Source organism: Orbicella faveolata, unplaced genomic scaffold (assembly GCF_042242905.1).
Source record: "Orbicella faveolata isolate gen_17 unplaced genomic scaffold, um_ofav_v1 contig_12, whole genome shotgun sequence".
NCBI lineage: Eukaryota > Metazoa > Cnidaria > Anthozoa > Scleractinia > Merulinidae > Orbicella > Orbicella faveolata.
The window spans coordinates 5,907,390-5,925,000 of NW_028301539.1; the positions used below are offsets into that span (position 1 = coordinate 5,907,390).

General features: G+C 38.7%; 1 protein-coding gene across 3 annotated transcripts in view; it reads left to right on the top strand.

Annotated features, from left to right (window-relative positions):
• Positions 1 to 2,291: 2,291 nt before the first annotated feature.
• Positions 2,292 to 17,611, top strand: part of LOC149116279 (ephrin type-A receptor 7-like) — a 16,338-nt gene continuing 1,018 nt past the window's right edge. The window contains exons 1-18 of one of the 3 annotated variants that reach the window (XM_089283598.1): positions 2,292 to 2,361; positions 2,474 to 2,598; positions 4,899 to 5,048; positions 6,236 to 6,851; positions 7,207 to 7,254; positions 7,595 to 7,957; positions 8,497 to 8,702; positions 8,891 to 8,954; positions 9,628 to 9,736; positions 10,836 to 10,909; positions 11,742 to 11,918; positions 12,257 to 12,367; positions 12,806 to 12,993; positions 13,926 to 14,045; positions 14,915 to 14,985; positions 15,375 to 15,415; positions 16,039 to 16,135; positions 17,047 to 17,146. In XM_089283598.1, the coding sequence (XP_089139724.1) occupies positions 4,914 to 5,048; positions 6,236 to 6,851; positions 7,207 to 7,254; positions 7,595 to 7,957; positions 8,497 to 8,702; positions 8,891 to 8,954; positions 9,628 to 9,736; positions 10,836 to 10,909; positions 11,742 to 11,918; positions 12,257 to 12,367; positions 12,806 to 12,993; positions 13,926 to 14,045; positions 14,915 to 14,985; positions 15,375 to 15,415; positions 16,039 to 16,135; positions 17,047 to 17,146 (2,520 nt within the window). In that variant the 5' untranslated portion in view covers positions 2,292 to 2,361; positions 2,474 to 2,598; positions 4,899 to 4,913. The remainder of the gene's footprint in view (positions 2,362 to 2,473; positions 2,599 to 4,898; positions 5,049 to 6,235; positions 6,852 to 7,206; positions 7,255 to 7,594; positions 7,958 to 8,496; positions 8,703 to 8,890; positions 8,955 to 9,627; positions 9,737 to 10,835; positions 10,910 to 11,741; positions 11,919 to 12,256; positions 12,368 to 12,805; positions 12,994 to 13,925; positions 14,046 to 14,914; positions 14,986 to 15,374; positions 15,416 to 16,038; positions 16,136 to 17,046; positions 17,147 to 17,611) is intronic. The other 2 variants (XM_089283599.1, XR_016205725.1) reach the window with 2 other exon arrangements.

A 17,611-nucleotide genomic window follows, 5' to 3' on the forward strand; every position in this document is an offset into this window, starting at 1 on the left:
ATTCGTATTTAGCAATGAACATTGCTATTGCTGATGACGTAAATATGTTCACCATGACGTAATGTTCAATTTTTCAAAGTTGGTTTCAACCTCGTTCCCAGGGTCCTCTCTCTTCCTCCCTCGAGAATGTACCCTGGTTGGGGCTGGTCACGTGTCTACGTATGCCAACCAAAGCCGCACAGAGGGTAGGTCCTCAACTTAAAGTTAGTCAACACTGTCTAGGGAGGTGAATGTTGCGCTGCTATACAGACGTTATTTATTTTGAAAGTGAAGCAAGTTGTTAGTCAGAGATCCTGCCTGACCAATGCTTCGTCGCTATGATCTGAACTTCTATGAGTATGAGATGCTAACTGAGAGGGAACTTTGCTTATTTTTCAATGCTTTTTAAAAACCGTCAACAACCTGCTTCGGATTAGTTTAATCAGTTTTTCATAGGAAAATAATTAAGTAACCGTCAAATTATCGACGGGATCCATTCAGCTAAATGAGAAGCTAGTTTCTTGGCCGAAAATTGGACTTACCGCTAAAACAGTTTTAAAACGAAAGCCGTTGGATTTTGCAAACGCGCGACCGATGTCGCTGTTGTCAAGTTCTTCATAAAATTTCTCACAGCAAGAGAACCGAATGACCGTCAAACTGTCGATTGGATGAATTCAATCAAATTCAAAGCTAGTATCTTGGCCCAACACTGGACGTATCAAACTCTACACGAAGGCATCAATGTCTCCGTTTTGATTTTGCCGATCGAAAAATATAAGCTGCTTGATCAAGTTATTAGTATTCAGCACTCGTTGTTGTTGATGTCAAGTTCTTCGTAATTTGTTTTAATAATAATAATAATAATAATAATAATAATAATAATAATAATAAAGTATTTATATAGCGCCAATCCACTATTTGTCCATGGCGCTTTACATTAAATAAAAAAAAAATATATTTAAAAAGCTAAAAAAGGGGAGGGGGAAAAAAAAATAATAAAAAATAATCTAAAAATTAAAAGAGTTAAAAAGCTTGTTTAAAAAGATATGTTTTTAAATGCCGTTTAAAAATGTCAATCGAACTACTGGATCTTAGTTCAAGTGGTATCGAGTTCCATAGTCTCGGTGCCGCCACAGCAAATGCTCTCTCTCCGTATGTTTTCAGTCTAGCTTTCGGGCTCGCCAGAAGGTGTTGAGAGGACGATCTTAATTTCCGTTGAGAGGTGTTGTACTTAAGTAATTCACTGATGTTTTCGCCGCAAGAGAATGGAATGACCGTCAAACTGTCGATGGGAGTAATTCAATGAAATTCAAAACTACCTTTGTGGGCGAACAAACAACGTATTTAACTCTAAACGAATGAGTAAATACCTACGTTGTGATTTTGCCGAGTGAAAAATGAAATGAAATTCACCGCGCGGTTCATTTATTGTTGTGGTCGTCATTTTCAAGTTCTTTGCCAATTATTTTCACCACCACAAATTCCAAAGACCGTCCAACTATCGATGGGAAAATTCAGCCAAATGCAGGGCTAACCTTTAAGCCGAACTTTGATGCATTGAACTCCAATATCGAATGTGTCAATGCCTGCGCTGTGAGTTCGGCCGAGGTTACAAATTCCACTCCCTACTAGGCTCAGAAGGTGAGCTCAGTGGAGACAAACTTTAACTGTCCTGCCCCTCCCTCCAATCATTTTTCTGGAATCTGCAAAAAAAAAAAAAAAAAAAAAAAATCTGGCAGACACGTGACCAGCCGCAACCAGGGTACATTCTCGAGGGAGGAAGAGAGAGGACCCTGGGAACGAGGTTGAAACCAACTTTGAAAAATTGAACATTACGTTATGGTGAACATATTTACGTCATCAGCAAAAGCAATGTTCATTGCTAAACACGGATATTGACACGTAACATTTCATGTTGAATTATCAACTTGAAGGTCGAATTCTCAAGTTGAATTTTGGCGGGATTGGTGCGCTCTTGGTGACTCAACATTCGACTTGGAGATTCAAACTTCATCTTTCGCTGACAGACCATGTGTCAAGATCATTGTTGACATGTTGACATGAATGTTGATGGATAAAGTTGAACGTTGAACTGTCACTTTGAAAGTTGATGTTTGAAGCTTCAATGATTGTGATACGAAGTACAAAGTTGAAGAGTGAAATATGATGTTGATGTTTGCCAAGTTAATTGTTAGACTGTCAAGTTGAATGTTGTGATCAACTTTGAGTTTTGGCGGGCATGGAACTCCATACCAGATCAAAGTCACGCCGTACAAAACTTTTGCTCAGTCCACCGCTATAAGCTTTCCCAAACAACGGCTAAGTCAGGACACATTTTCAAACTATAAGACTTTTTCCAGCCACACTAAAACCGCGACACTGGTGGGTACTATGTAGTCACGTAAACTGATCTTTTCAGTTTTGACAGTGACATCATTCTTTGTCAAATTATAAGTATTTGATATCTACATACTTATTGCATATCTCTATTTAGTTCGCGCAGACCAGGTCAACCGTAGAAGCAATGCAGTCTCTACCCTATGTTCGTGTTGTCTGACCTTAGGCTACTCTTTCAAAGATTCTTTCGATGAATCAAGATTGTTTGTCGATCACGAACTGGTAAGTGTATAACTTGTAACGAAATGTATGCATTCCGTGAGTGATAACGTGAGTTAAACAGTTGACATTTGCGAAATGTAATCGCTTTCATTCGAGTGTAATCTTCGTCAAAACATACCATCAGACTTGCAGTGCCTGGGAACTGACGTGCCTTCTCACATCCAACTGATCATCTTATGGCTGCCAGTAGCCGACCAGTAGATCGATGAATTAATGCCGTGCAATAAAAGAAAATACTGCGCCACAACACTGTTCGTTGCCATGAGGAAGTTATCGCCCGCTCAGTCAATTTCAGCTTTGGAGGGCTTTTGCCCTTTGAGTAAAGCTGTGAGATCTCATAAAGAGTCAGTTCCTAAAATAAATCTGGAACATGAAACAGAGTTCTGATATCATTGCTTAGTGTCCGCTTATGCCCGCGTCAGAACGAATGTTAATACCGTGTAACGATGGCGCTAAAGTGGAGTTAATTTGTTTGTTTAATTTGCAAATATGTTTTGTTCTTCATAAATGTTTGTCTATTATAATATTCGCTCCTTTCCCAGCGATGTTGATAGAGCCGATATAAGGCTGGAATGAGATTTCAGTTCAGCTTAAATTCGGCGACAATTCATCATCTATCACACAGTTACCACATTCAGCAATGACTTTTCACTTTTGTTTAGGCGACGATGCTTGCATTACGTCACTGAATTCATCATGGCGGAAATAACTTGAATTTTAGTTCAGCTTAAATTTCGGCGACAATTCTTCAAATAGCAAAACCTGTATTAATGACCCCATATTAAGCGGAAACCCTCTATTAAGTAGTCACCAGCTTAAGTCCCAAAATTTTCCTCCCATATTTACTTTAAAATTAACCTGCATTAAGCGGACACCGGTGTTAAGCGGACGCTGACACCAATATTAAACCATTTTGTCGCACAAAACCTGCGATAAGCGGACACTTCAAGAGCTTTTAAGCTAAGTGATTGTTCCAGATTGATACATTGACTGACTAGACATTCTCCTTTGAGCAGTGTTTGATCTTACAGTGTGTTACACTGTGTTACAAAAGAGTTAAGAATTAACTATTATTGTAGAACATATTAGAACCTGTTTCGAGCGGACCCAGGGTTCCGCTAAATACAGGTTTCACTGTATGTCAGTTAACACATTCAGCAACGACTTTTCACTTTATTTTCATTTCCACCGCGAAAACTTAGCTTGCATTATGCCAGTAAATTTACCATGACGGAAATAGCTTGAATTGTTAAATAGCTGGGGTTTGGGTGATTCTAATGCGCACTCTTATTGGTTGATTTATGGTCACGCGGCAACAGCTAACATCGAGATTCTCGGAAAGACAAAATCTTGCTGTTTCCTTCGGGACCAGTAATTAAGTTTATAGTAAAGTACGTTAAATGCTACAAAATGTAAAGGTACAATAAACTACAGATCTAATAGGCCTTATCGCGGTTTTCGACGCCATCTTGACGGATAGAGAAAGCTGGCAGAAATTACAGTGTTTCACGGTATGGGTATCCGATGGCAAATAACTTTTTCCAAAATTGAACTTTACACAATTTGTGAATCGTAACGTTAAAATACCAGTAGAAGATTGTATTCACCAAGTTTGAAGGATGTAGCTTGGCTAGAAAACGCTTAGTTGATTATTTTAATTTTCCATACATTTGTCTGTATTCTTTTGTTTCCCGCAAACCGCGTCTACCCAACCAAATTATTTACAGACGAGTGCCCGTCCCAGGAGAATACCTGTATGGTTAGTACTCGTCCGTGAAACCTTTCCTGTAAACAAGCGGGCTTAGAGAAAAAAATTGAACAACGCAATTTGCCTGTTGCGAAAAAATATTTGAAGGATAATGACCACAATAACCTCCATTTGGCGCGAAAATATGCTCAGATATTTTTCCTTGGACATCAGCTGTTTCGAGAAGCCAACAGTTTTCCGAGAGCGAGCCTATTGTCGACAGAAATAGTTTAGATATATTTGCAATTTCTGATCTTTGTTCTTATTCCAGACAGCTACTCCGGGAAATTTGACTTGCCGAGGCCGGGAATCTGTTGGAGTAATGAGAAGAATAAGATGAAGACACGTTTATCACGTCTTCTATTCACATTCGAAGCATTTAATCTTTCAAAAATAAAAATGTAAATATATACAAACTGTATAAAAGCTGTAAACGCGGTAGTTCTGAATATATCTCGCTCTTCGAACCTCGTCAGTCGTCCGCCATATTGAAAATATCAATTTTGTGGCAATAGCTGCCAAACTAAATTTTATATTTCCTCTTATTTATAAGTTATGACTGATCAGCATGCAGAAGTTTTGGACCGCAGTTTTGATCACCTTGACGTTTGTAGCATTGGCGTCATCAGTTCAACTGATACTAGAAAACACAGACGACGAACACAATTGGAGTTGGATTAGTAAGCCGCCTGCACCATCAGGGGTAAGTTTAAACGCTAACCTTTAACATGATGACGAACTTTAATTTAAGCCAGTCCTTTCCCAAGGCAAATAGCGTGTCGCCCACTGTTCCACGAGCGCTCAGTTATTAACCGTCCGATGAATAGCCTTGGCGGTTTAAGCAATTTTTTAAGCAATTTGAGCGCGAGCAAATTGCTTAAAAACCACCAAGCTACGTAGGCTATCCGATGAACGGTTCAGTTAGCTTGTGTACATCCGTCTCCTCCCCTCCAAAAAATCGGGGAGATTTTTTTGAGGGGAGGGTGCGGATGTACACAGGCTACAGTTCAGTAAGACAAACTGGAAACACAGTATTTGGGTTTTACTGCATAGACAAATCCGGGGGGGGGGAGGGAACTCCCATATAAAAAGGATGGGGGTGCTCGTCGTACATTTTAGGGGTTAAAAGAGAAGGTTTGACACCTCTTAGGTTGTTAAGCCTCAAAAGCAGGAGCTTTCGTGGTACTTTTTCCCACACTACTGACGACATGCAAGTAATCCCCATCGAAAAAATATTTTTTAACCGAGACTCTATCCGTAAGGCCAGGAAGCTTTTTTAATGCAAAAAGGCAGAACAATTGATCCCGATGGTCTGAACATCCGCTAAGAAACGTATTAATCGTTTCCTTTTTTTATGTTAGTTCATTATTTTATTTTACCATATTCTTGTTTTTAATTCACACTGTCAATTAGTTCTGTACGTAATTCCGGTATTACGAAAATATGCTACATAAACACACGTCTTAATGTAATATTCTCACGTACCTGAAGAAGGCTGGTTTGGCTTGGTTTGGCCAGCCGAAATATAGTACATCTTCAAAAAAATCATCCTACTTTGTGTCCGGTTTTTGCTTTTATATTCTACTTTTTAGGGTATGCAACCACCTTAAGAGTATGGAACACTGACTTTTTTCTTCAAGAAAAAAGTCAGTGTCAGTGAATGTGTTGTTTACATGTAAGAATTTGTACCACTTAGGGATGAAAAAAATTCCAAGCCACGCCCACAAAACAGGATCTTGGTAGCGCTCTTTTTAAAATTTCCTTCGAGCACCCCCGTCCTTTTTATATTGGAGTTCCCCCGGAAGACAAATAGCATAACCAGTATTTGATTTTGAGTTTTAATGACCGATTGATTGTTTGTTTATTTGTTACTAATTCTTTATTTTCCAGTGGGATAGACGGACTAACCCTACACGATATACAGCTTGTAACTCACAACAGTCAAACAAATGGCTGTTGAGTGGTCAAATCACAGTCGGAAAAGCAAACAGGATCGATATTACTGTCACTTACCGAATCACAAGTTGTCCCACGTGCGTAAATGTTTTTGACTTGTACGTAAACCAGTCAGACCAGTTTATTGCAGATAAAGCTGAATATCCTGACCCTTTCATTGACACAACAGCGTATGAAAGAGTGGCAGAAATTAAACAAGCTATCAATTCGAGAAATTCCGAAACAATAAACGTCCTTGTTAAAGGACAATATACTATATTAGGATTCCATAATTATGGAGCCTGTAGTACTCTGTTCTCTGTTAAAGTGACTTATAACATTTGTCCTGGTGAAACACTCAGAAGCAATTTGGTGTCACTACCAAGGACTGTAGCGCCAGCGAATGATTCTGATACCATTCGAGTGAAAGGAAACTGTATCAAAGATGCTGTTCAAGTACCTGGCAGTTTGTACGTTCACTGTGAAGGTAATGGCGAGTGGAACACCACTGAACTTGAAGGAAGATGTATTTGTAAAGAAGATATGGAGAATAATGGAGGGATATGCGAAGGTAATGTTGCTGCATTTACGATTTAAACTCGATTAACTTGAAAATGTACATGAGATTGACTGTTGCGGTCACATACATTACCTTTTATTGTCGTGGATGGCTTTTTTGTTTCCCCTTTCCTTTTAGGAATATTGAAGCAACACCCCTCGTTGAGCTCAGTCTCTTTTTAGGAAGAACCACAGAAACCAGCGTGTTCTATTTCGCTCTATTTAAAACGCAGTGAAAACACTGTGGAACTTGTAACTGCATGGTAGCAATCACTGAAAGGTTCCTAGGTGAATAAGTGCAATGCTGTACAATAAATATTATTTCCCTTTCTGCTGTTCTTATCTCAGTTGGTGCATTCCTGTTTTAGCTTGTCCAAATGGAAAATACAATGACCAGACGGGCCTTATTTGTACGGGTAAGAAATGCTACAAAATTAATTTGAGATACATTTTGAATGGACTCAAATCTCAGAAATCTAGAACTCATGACAATGTTAACATCAATTCACACATTAATTGTGCCTTCACTTTCAACATGAATAATGTTTAAATTTCGACAGAATTATTACCTCACAATCTTCAGAATGCATCTGGGATTGTCCGTAATTTGGAATTTAGGAGATCAGTTGACCTATTGTATGAATAATATTCATTAAATGTATTTAGGCATCAGCTCTTTCGCGTGTTAATTTTAAGATGCCTCGCTAGTATCCTGAGATACTAATTAATAAAACCGTTGATATTTGCTGTTTTTAGTCCTTCCAACCGTCCCGAGAAACATTGGCGTTGCATTCGTTAACCAAAGTGCAGTGGAGTTAAGATGGCTGCCGCCTGCAATAACCGGTGACCGAACTCATGTGTACTATGACGTCGACTGTCGTAAGCCATGTGACAGTGACGACGACAACGAGTGTGTTGATGAAGAGTGTGGAAATGATGTCACTTACTTACCATATAAGGAAGATTTAGACACGGCAGAGATGATGATAACAAACCTCTCGTCATTTGTGAATTACGCTTTTAACATCTGCGCTAAAAACAGAGTGAGTGAAGTGGCGAAACGAAGACATGGAGTTGAAGGAAACTACGCAGTAATCTTCGTAGGGACTAATGGATCAAGTAAGTTTTTGATTTTTATAATATGTGCACTATACTGTCACATTAATTAATATTATTTATTGCCCTACCTATACATAGATCTCACTCAGATAAGACGGCTTTAGATTTTCATTAATTTAATTTGCTTTGCTTTGAACCCGAAAGTTTCCCAAGTGAAAGAACTGTTTTAAAAGATATACTAGAGGTCGGTTTCACTGCAAGGGTATGCAACATTATAGCATCACGGCAAATGTGATAATGTGACGTGAAAGAGTTATAATATAGATTAAAACTGTTCCCCTCGACTCGCCCATATTTGAAATCGGCGTTTATGTGGGATCTGGCGTTTAATTTAGTAAATAGGGTACGATTGGTTATATTAAAATAGCAACTTAATGGACGACTCCTTATATTGAGAGGACTATTGAGATTTATTGTTCTGCTCTCGACCAGTCGGAAGAAGGTAAATATGTTGAGTGTGCTAAAATTGCTGTGCTCAAGGTTTTAGAGATCATGCTTGGAAGTTGATGTTCTTAATTGGTTTATTTTATATAACATAGTTCCTGGCAAACCCGAAGTATCGGTTGAACAACCGGAAGAAGCCGTTGTGGTGTCATGGACGTTACCAGTGAAGAATGGCGTCGTTAAAAATTATCACGTGACATACATAAAAGAGGATGATTCTTCAGATATCAAGTCAAGAACTACACGAGAAACTGAATTGCAGTTTGACAATCTAATGGCGAGAAAAACTTATGAATTCCAGGTAGGTACAATTTGAATTCGTGGTTTGGGTAAGCAGTTTACCGCGTCAGCAATTAAGAGCTATTTTGGAGTTTAATACTAGGGAAGCGAGCAGACAAACAAACAAACAAACAAACAAACAAACAAACAAAAGACAAAAAATAAATCCGTAAAAGTTCTAAACAAGGCGCTTTGGTCTTTTTTCCTCAGGTATTTGCAGTGAACAACATCGGTAAAGGACCTACTGGAACGAAGACTTTTACACTAAGAGCTGGTTAGTTTGTTAAATTGTTAAGTTAAGATTAACATAATATGTTCCTGCTCTTTCAAGTAAATGATTTTACGTTTATCATTTCCCTTCTAGTCTTGTGAAAACTAGCACAGAAATGAATCACCTGAAGTAAACACCTTTACAAAAGCTGTGGGTATTTCACTTCACCGTAAACAGGAACAGGAAAAGAAAGCTTTTTCAAAGCTTAAGGTCGCCATAGACTTTGATTTCAGCTCGAGTTATAAGCTGACTGGTTGATATATCTTTCATCTCACGACTGATTAGCACTGAATAAATGTCTGTAATTTCTGGCTGGTACCGCAGATGGATAGAAGGCGTTGAAGTTAATTGCATTCGGTACCGGAGGTGGAGCACTGGCGTTACTAATTCTTTCTTTACCATTGATTTTTCTTTTCAATTTTGTCTGTTGCGTATATTTCAAGGTTACCATTAGCACCAAATTATTATCTATGTAAATACTTGTCTTCTTTTGAAATTTGAACCGCTACAACAGCTCCAGCAACTGAAGGTAATTGACATAGCTTTGAGTAACAGGAATACACGATAAAAAATGTAGCAGGTACTGTTTGATATGATCATTAATTATTCACGAAAAAAAGGGCAAAATAAGTCGGTGCATTAATGAAAAGACTTGTGGTATATCTCTTCCTTACAGCAGACTCCAAGACTGCAATGTACCTAAACATTATTTACGGATTTGTCGGACTTGTTGGGTTATTGATAGTTTTGATCGTTTCTTTCACCTGCTGCAAAATCTTCAAAAGGTAGGTTGCTAATAACTATAAGCAAAGGTTTGGTAACACATAAGCATGGAAAAATCAATGATGGAATCGAATGACATTTCGGATATCATAATAAAAATTACAATTTCATCGATTGTGATTGGTTCAAAAAACTCCTATTTACCACTAATTCATTTGCCAAGTTGTTATCGGACAGTTTGTTATTGGACAGTTTGTTATCGGACAATTCAATAAGCCAATCTCATTCAAAGTTGTAGTTTAAACCAACCAGTCACATTAAAAGTTGTAGTTACGTGCGTACGTGCGCGCGCTTGCTTTTGTATTTTTGGCGCCTAATTTCCGGTAGGAGGCGCGGTGGCCTTAGAATGTTTACATCTCCTTTGTAGGTATGTTAATACAAATTTTTCTTTCTTTCATAACTTGGCTATTCTTTTTTTTCTCGGAAATTGGTAATGATTAATTGGTAATAAGACTTCGTGTCGTCCAATTCGGTCTGTAATCATACTGTTGATAAACAAATCGGACTCCCGCTGCCCGGTCGTCCGATTTTGTCATCACTCTTATGACAACCCAGACCGAATTGGACTCCACTCAGTGCTATAATCATTACTTTTCGCTGATTATAACATTCTTATGTGCTAGTGGAGATAAAGCATTCTTTAGTGGAGCAGTTTTCAACCCAGTGTCGTAAAACCAAACCAAAGTAATCACTCTAGCCAATCACAAAGGACACAGAATTCGAAAATGCATTGAACCAATAGAAACTCGAAGTAAGACGCGGGAAAACGTGTGCGAACGAATGACGATTGGTTTCGGTTTTACTTCTCATTGAATGAAAAAGTTGCACCAGTCTTTTAGGTCCATTGCGTAGCGTAGTAAGTGCAAAAGCAATTATGCTTTTTGACACTCAAACAGAAACCGTTCTAGTAACTGTTTTGTCACCTTCAATGTGACGTTTTACCTACATGATGCTGACATTAGTCTTTGTCAATATACTAGATAGCAGGTTTTCATAATGGATGATCATTTTGAGCTACTTCTTTCGTCAGTCACTTGTAATTAAAATAAAATGCTGGATACTGACTGTATGTAACTTTCGTTTCTTACTTGAATGAAACAGGAGGCGCCGTCAAGAGAAAGTAAAACAAAACAAATTGCCAGTAACAACTGGATCAGGAGTCAGAGTGTACGATGGTAAGACTCCATCTTAGCGGATGCACTGTTGAACGTAATGAAGGGAGCAAATAACTAGTTTACTTCGTTATCAGCATTCTCCATGTGTGACTTCATTAGATCAATTTACTGAAAATGTGCTGGATAGTATCTCTGAAATATTTCCTTTTCCGTTTCCGGAGTGTTACAGAAATATTAAATTAAGATATCAGCGATGATAAATTGGCTGGTTTTCAGTAGCGTCGGAGTCCTAAGAGAGCACGACCTAGTGAAAATCGAAAATCGGAGTGGTAAGCGGAGTCAAAAGCTCGACCAGCACCTTGATAATCTCTTGGCTCGATAGAATCGGAGTCGGAAGAGTCAGAACGTTTCCATTTCTTCCGATTCCGTTTACGACTCCGTCGCTTATGATTCAGTGAAAACTAGAGTGTGGGAGTCGGAAGCAGAAGCGTAAGGATAAACCAGTCACAAGACCTGGTATTCAGCATTGTGATTGGCTTATTCTTCCACTTCTACTTCCGACTCCGACAATGTATTTTTCCTTACGTAATAAGAGATAAAGTCATAAGCAGAATCGGTGTTCTGCTTCCGACTCCGTCACTTTGATTTTCACTAGACCGTATTGCTCTTCGTTTCTGATTACGACTTAGTCGCCAGTGAAAACCAGCCTTTAATGGTGAACTGATATCCTCGATTTGGTTGTTAGACCTGCTTGATGTTGGCGTTTGTTGACGTCCAGTATGGGAAGAAAAACCCGCTGGTGACGTTTATGACAGTTTACAAATCATTTACTTCCAAAAGGAAAAAGGCTTATTCTTGCTGATATTTCAAAAGGCGTCAATGTTTTCTTTAGATATTACGATGTTGTCAATGGCGGCATACCAAAATATCGATGACATCTGTGATGGTTTTAATCTCGACCGTGACCAAATAACGTTAGTGAGACTGCTTGGGGCTGGGAATTTTGGTCAGGTGTCCAAGGCAATCTACGGAGCTTCGCATTCGGAGGTTGCGGTAAAAAGCCTGAAAGGTAGCTATACATTTTGCTTTTTTCAGTTGATGACTCTTAATTTGATAATTATCAATAAGTCTAATTTTTTATTTCAAATTTCAGCTATTAACGGCATCCCCTGCAGTATACTCAGTGCTCCAGCCAATACGTATTGTTTACGTTGATGGCATTGAAGTGTACTTAAAATAGTTTTAGAGTAGCCGTAGGATAATTTTTGCTTTTTTTCGGGATTATACTAAAGAAGTTAGTTGACAGATCAGTGGAAACAGGATTTGCTCTCCCTTGATCCAAATTTGCCGTTTACTCAAGCAGCAACCAACCCTCGTACTCATAAGAACTTTTTACACGTGATCTAGACAATGCTTCACCGAAGGACTTACAAGACATGCTCAGTGAACTAGACGTCATGAAATCTTTGCAGCCTCATCCTCATGTTGTGCGACTGATGGGTTGCTGCATTGAGAAAGGTACATTCATGCTAATCTCAGTTTGCTGGTTGTTTTATTTTTAATGTAAGCATTTCTTCTTGTTATTTTTCTTTCTAAAGAGAGGGTTCTACTGCGTTTAGAGAAATATTGTTTGAATTACTCTTTACCGAAAGATGAATAAGTTGTGTTGGAATGCTCATAGCCAATAGTACTTTACAAGAAATCCCTAAATGACGTGATTTTGATGTAACATTACGAGTATACTAGGCCTACCTAGAAAGTGATGTTTGTTTTATTACGTCGCCTACATGAATTCATAATATCACCACCGCTCTTTCATTAGATTATGATCACATAAATTGTAGGATTTGTTTCACAATCTTAAGTTATCGCCATGAGATTTCATCGATGAATTAATTAGCAAACTTTAACTTCAGGTGAGTGTCGTTTTAGTTTTGCATTGTTTTATCATTCCAGAGCCGATGTTGATTGTTTTGGAGTATTTACCATACGGTGATTTGCTGGGATACCTGCGCAAGAGCAGAGGATATGAGGACACGTACAACACGGGGGAGAAAAGACCAAATTCCAGACTCACTGAAAAAGATCTGTTATCTTTTGCTTGGATGATAGCTGATGGTATGAACTATCTGACAACAATGAAGGTACACCGCTTATCTAGTAGTATAAACGATGAAGTAGTCATTTCAAGTTTCCTTCCAATAGAGTGTTTTCACATGACGTCACTGCAGCCATATTGGTATCCCCAAATAATAAAACGGCGGCCATGTTTTGGTGAACCAAACTAATCCTGTGGGAGTTTTACTCTTCTCTTATGTAGTCACTTTCTTTTGTTCTAATAAATTTGCATAATCGTTGGCCACGCTAGTAAAAACTCTCTACAGAAGGAAACGTGAAATAATACAATATTTTACCAGTAGTCTAGCTTGAACAGCAAAAACAAACACGAAGCAACCCTAGCAGATAGCATAGTTAACATTGGAGAGATTTAGACAGAGAGGACGTCCGACATTTGATGTTGTCAGTACACTTTTTTGGTCAATAAGTCTGCAAACATACTCGGAAACTCACATTATTATCAGATTATGAATCAATATCAATACATGCAGTTCGCTTATTTCAGCGTATAAATAGAGGATATTACACGGTGGCGAGAAGATATGAATTTTATGTTCGAGTGGCAAGAACAATATCTCACTCGTTCGCTTCGCTCACTCGTGAGATATTGTTCTTGCCACGAGAACATAAAATTCATATCTTCGAGCCAACGTGTAATGTTCTTTTTATTGTATGGAGAAACCAATTCAACAAAAGCAAAAGGCGGGAATCGTGGCGTCATTGAACGATACGACACTCACAAAGGTGACATACGGAAAATACGCCACTCGGGTCCCGGATGAAGTGGCGTATGGGATCTACGAGTGGTTTGGTTCCCAGTAAAACAGTCTTCTCCATATAATAAATATGGTTACAATACTAGGATCAGTGTTGGCGTTAACAAGGCACGTGCCTGATCGATATTCAGGAGAAATGGGTAGCTGACCTTGAAAGAGATTCATGTTGCTCTGTGTTTCAGGTTGTTCATCGTGACTTGGCTGCCCGCAATGTATTAGTAGGTGAGAACAAAGTCTGCAAAATTTCCGACTTTGGATTGGCGCGTGGTCTGGAGAAAGATGTTTACATGAGACGAACTCAGGTGATTGCAAAAATAAACCGCTCAAAAGTAAGCTCAGATGCAGCTAAATAATTCAATCAATCAATCAATCAATCAATCAATCAATCAATCAATCAATTGATTAACTTTACGATCAATTGACCAATTAACAATTATTCCATGAAACCGCGTTGGATATGAAGTGATAAATAACCAACGAGCGCGTAGCGCGAGTTGGTTATGATCACTTCATATCCAACAAGGTCGAATGGAATAATTGTTTTAGTATATTCTTAATCGGGTTTTTGCCGCCGATTTTTATTTCAACAATTTTACAGAGCGGAAAATTTTTAAACTTGGCGCACTGTTTTCCATATAAGGTAAAACTCCGACTAATGGCTCATAGTCGGAGTTTTTGAGCCAATCAGAGAGCTAGAAATGCAATAGTCGGAGCTGAGAATATACTAATTCCTTTTAGTATATTCTCAGCTCCGACTATTGCATTTCTAGCTCTCTGATTGGCTCAAAAACTCCGACTATGAGCCATTAGTCGGAGTTTTACCTTATATGGAAAACAGTGCGCCAAGTTTAAAAATTTTCCGCTCTGTAAAATTGTTGAAATAAAAATCGGCGGCAAAAACCCGATTAAGAATATACTAAAACAATTATTCCATTCGACCTTGTTGGATATGAAGTGATCATAACCAACTCGCGCTACGCGCTCGTTGGTTATTTATCACTTCATATCCAACGCGGTTTCATGGAATAATTGTTAAATAGTTCAGTTATTATTTCATTCCTTCCCTCAGTTTCCGTTTTTCGTTCGTTCGTTCTGTTGATCGTCGATACCTCGTTATTTATTTAGTTTGTTTGTTCTTTTGTTTGTTTTTGTTTGTTTGTTTGTTTTTAAGGCGCGTCTCCCAGTTAAGTGGATGCCTCCAGAGTCACTTTTCTATGGTGAATCTACAACTATGAGTGACGTGTAAGTTCAAGCCTTGATTTAATAAAGCCGTCATGTTTTACCAGCCCCCGTGCTTCATTTATTATCTAATAACCAGTCAAACAACCTTACAAATTTCATCATGTGAAAGGGCATCATAACGAAAGGTTGAAGATGTTTTCGTCACTGTCTGCGTTATAAGAATGTTATAGGAAGTGTTATAGAATGGCATACATACTTCCACCAACCCGTAACACTCTTTGTTTGCGGAAAATACATCCGTAAAAATAAAGCGTATTGTTAGCTACGTATGTAATGTAACGAACTCTAAAAAGAGCAGCCGTAATGTCGATCAATGATGATGCAGAACACCGCATTATGTTGAAAAGTGGGAAGACTTAAACTGAAATCACAAAATTTGTGCTTTACAGATGGTCCTACGGTATAGTAATGTGGGAGGTGTTTACTGTTGGTAAGTAAAATATTTGTCAGAAGGCCAGTAAACACAGCTTCGCCGTTCACATCCTTTCGTTTATGCAGTTTAAATTTTCAGGGGATGCTAAAAAAGAAGCATAGCCTTATATATAGTATATTATTTTTGCTCTCAATAATCTTGTATAGTAAACTGATTCTTGACAAAATAGATGAATAACTAAAAAGGATATTTGAATTGTCTCGAATGATAATGCATCGCAACAAGCTTAAACAAAGTGAAAACACAACTAGACTGCTGTGATGAATGGTTGGTTACAGGTAAAATACCCTCCAGTGTAATTCGTACATGATATCTCTGAAGCACATTAACCGTTTTGATAGGAAAAGTGTTTCCCGCCAAAAACGTCTAAGTAGGTAACAAAAGGGCACTGTAAGGGTAAGAGAGCACTGTTGCCAGCGAATGCTGACTGACGACCACCATTTTGCATTAGATCCATGTATACTAATTTCTTTGTTTACTCATGGACTCAAGCGAAACCATTTCATTTTGTTTTCCCTAAGTCTCAAACATTGATATCCTTGGGAAACAAAGTTAACTGCTTCCCTTGTGATGAGTCATTAAAGTGTGAAATGTTATCAAGTATGTTTTAATGTTTTAAGGTGAATCACCATATCCTGGTATACCTTCTCGACAAGTGGCTGGCTTGTTGCAGACAGGATACCGAATGCCTAGACCAAGACACATCTCCGCTGAACTGTGAGTGGCTTCCATTGCATCTCACAGACTGAACTATAATTATGGGAAAACCAGGAAAAATGAAATGAAAACTGCAAACCAGCGTGTTCGAGTGTTACCATGCACATTCTACTCCATCCCCATCCTCAGTGTTTTATGTCCAAATGTGGTTGGCTCTCAAACCATTAGTCTGAGATTTCCAAATCCATCTAAAATTGTTTCAGTAGGCTTTCCGAAATCAACCCAGAAATAGGTCGCAAATCCTTCTTAAGAGAACGAGAGAGAGGCAATGCAGTCGTAATAATACACTTTATTTTTTCTTCCAGCCTCACAGCGGTCCGGGTTCCAAAATCCTTGAATCTGATTGGCTAATCGAGCGCACTTCAGCGGTCCGGATTATCCTATCCGGACCCCGTTTACGGACCGCTCCGAAATTCCCAAGTTTGACAACGTTTCCAGCTTTTTGTTACACCATAAAACAGCGTATAATGTAAACATTCTACAAACAGTCAAAGAAAACAGCAAATAAAGCCATTTTCGATTTTTCAAGCCGTACGTTTCTTTTTCATTAGCAACAATTTTTGTCACATAAGCGACATTTTCGGCCAAAAACTAACCTTGTTAAAAGTACTATTTCCCTAAACTGTGTCACTTTTATTTAAAATCAGCCCTAAAAACTCTACAAACACTACCGGCTGTTTGTGCCCGAAATGTCAAACGTAGGTGTACGCCAGATTTAACTCAGCGATTTCAATTGAAATTAAATTGAACACAAAAGTTGCTTTCAGAGCAATACCGTAGAGAGAAAATAAAAACTTTTATTTGCCGGTCTAGTTCGGTCCGTATTGGTAAAAATCATGTTCTTGGCCGCAGTTTTTCCCAATACGGACCTCCCGGCCGGCAAATAACGTGTATACATAACTGCTTTACAGGTATTCTATCATGACCGAGTGTTGGGAAGAAAAACCTCAAAAGAGACCAACGTTCCGATGGCTTTGCTCTGCGGTCAGAAGACTTATGGATGACCACAAGGTTTGTAAAGTGCTTTAATATATGTCAGTGTAGCACACACAGCAGAAATGGACACGCGCTGTTTAAACTGTTGTCCTATTGAGCAATTTGTGTGGCTTTTATCCACAGTGTCTATAAACCTTTCCTTTTGGGGAGTAAGAGAGGAGGGGACAAATATGAAGCATATCTACCGAGACAAAGTCGAGCTAGAGATATTCGCGGCCAATTTTCACTGGGCCCGAGGTGACATTATGCTACCAAATCACTAACAACGTACTTTAGTCTTAACGCGGCCTGTCAAAAACAACGATTGCGTGCCCATTCGCACATCAATGTTAGGTGGTAAACAAACAAGAAGCTTCGGCCTGAATCAGGACCGAAAATTCGACCACTCTATCCGAAACAGTTTGAAATAACTAACGAATTTTGGCCCAAAATGCAGCATTGGCAGTCAGAGAAGACCGATACAATTGTATCATCACTGGT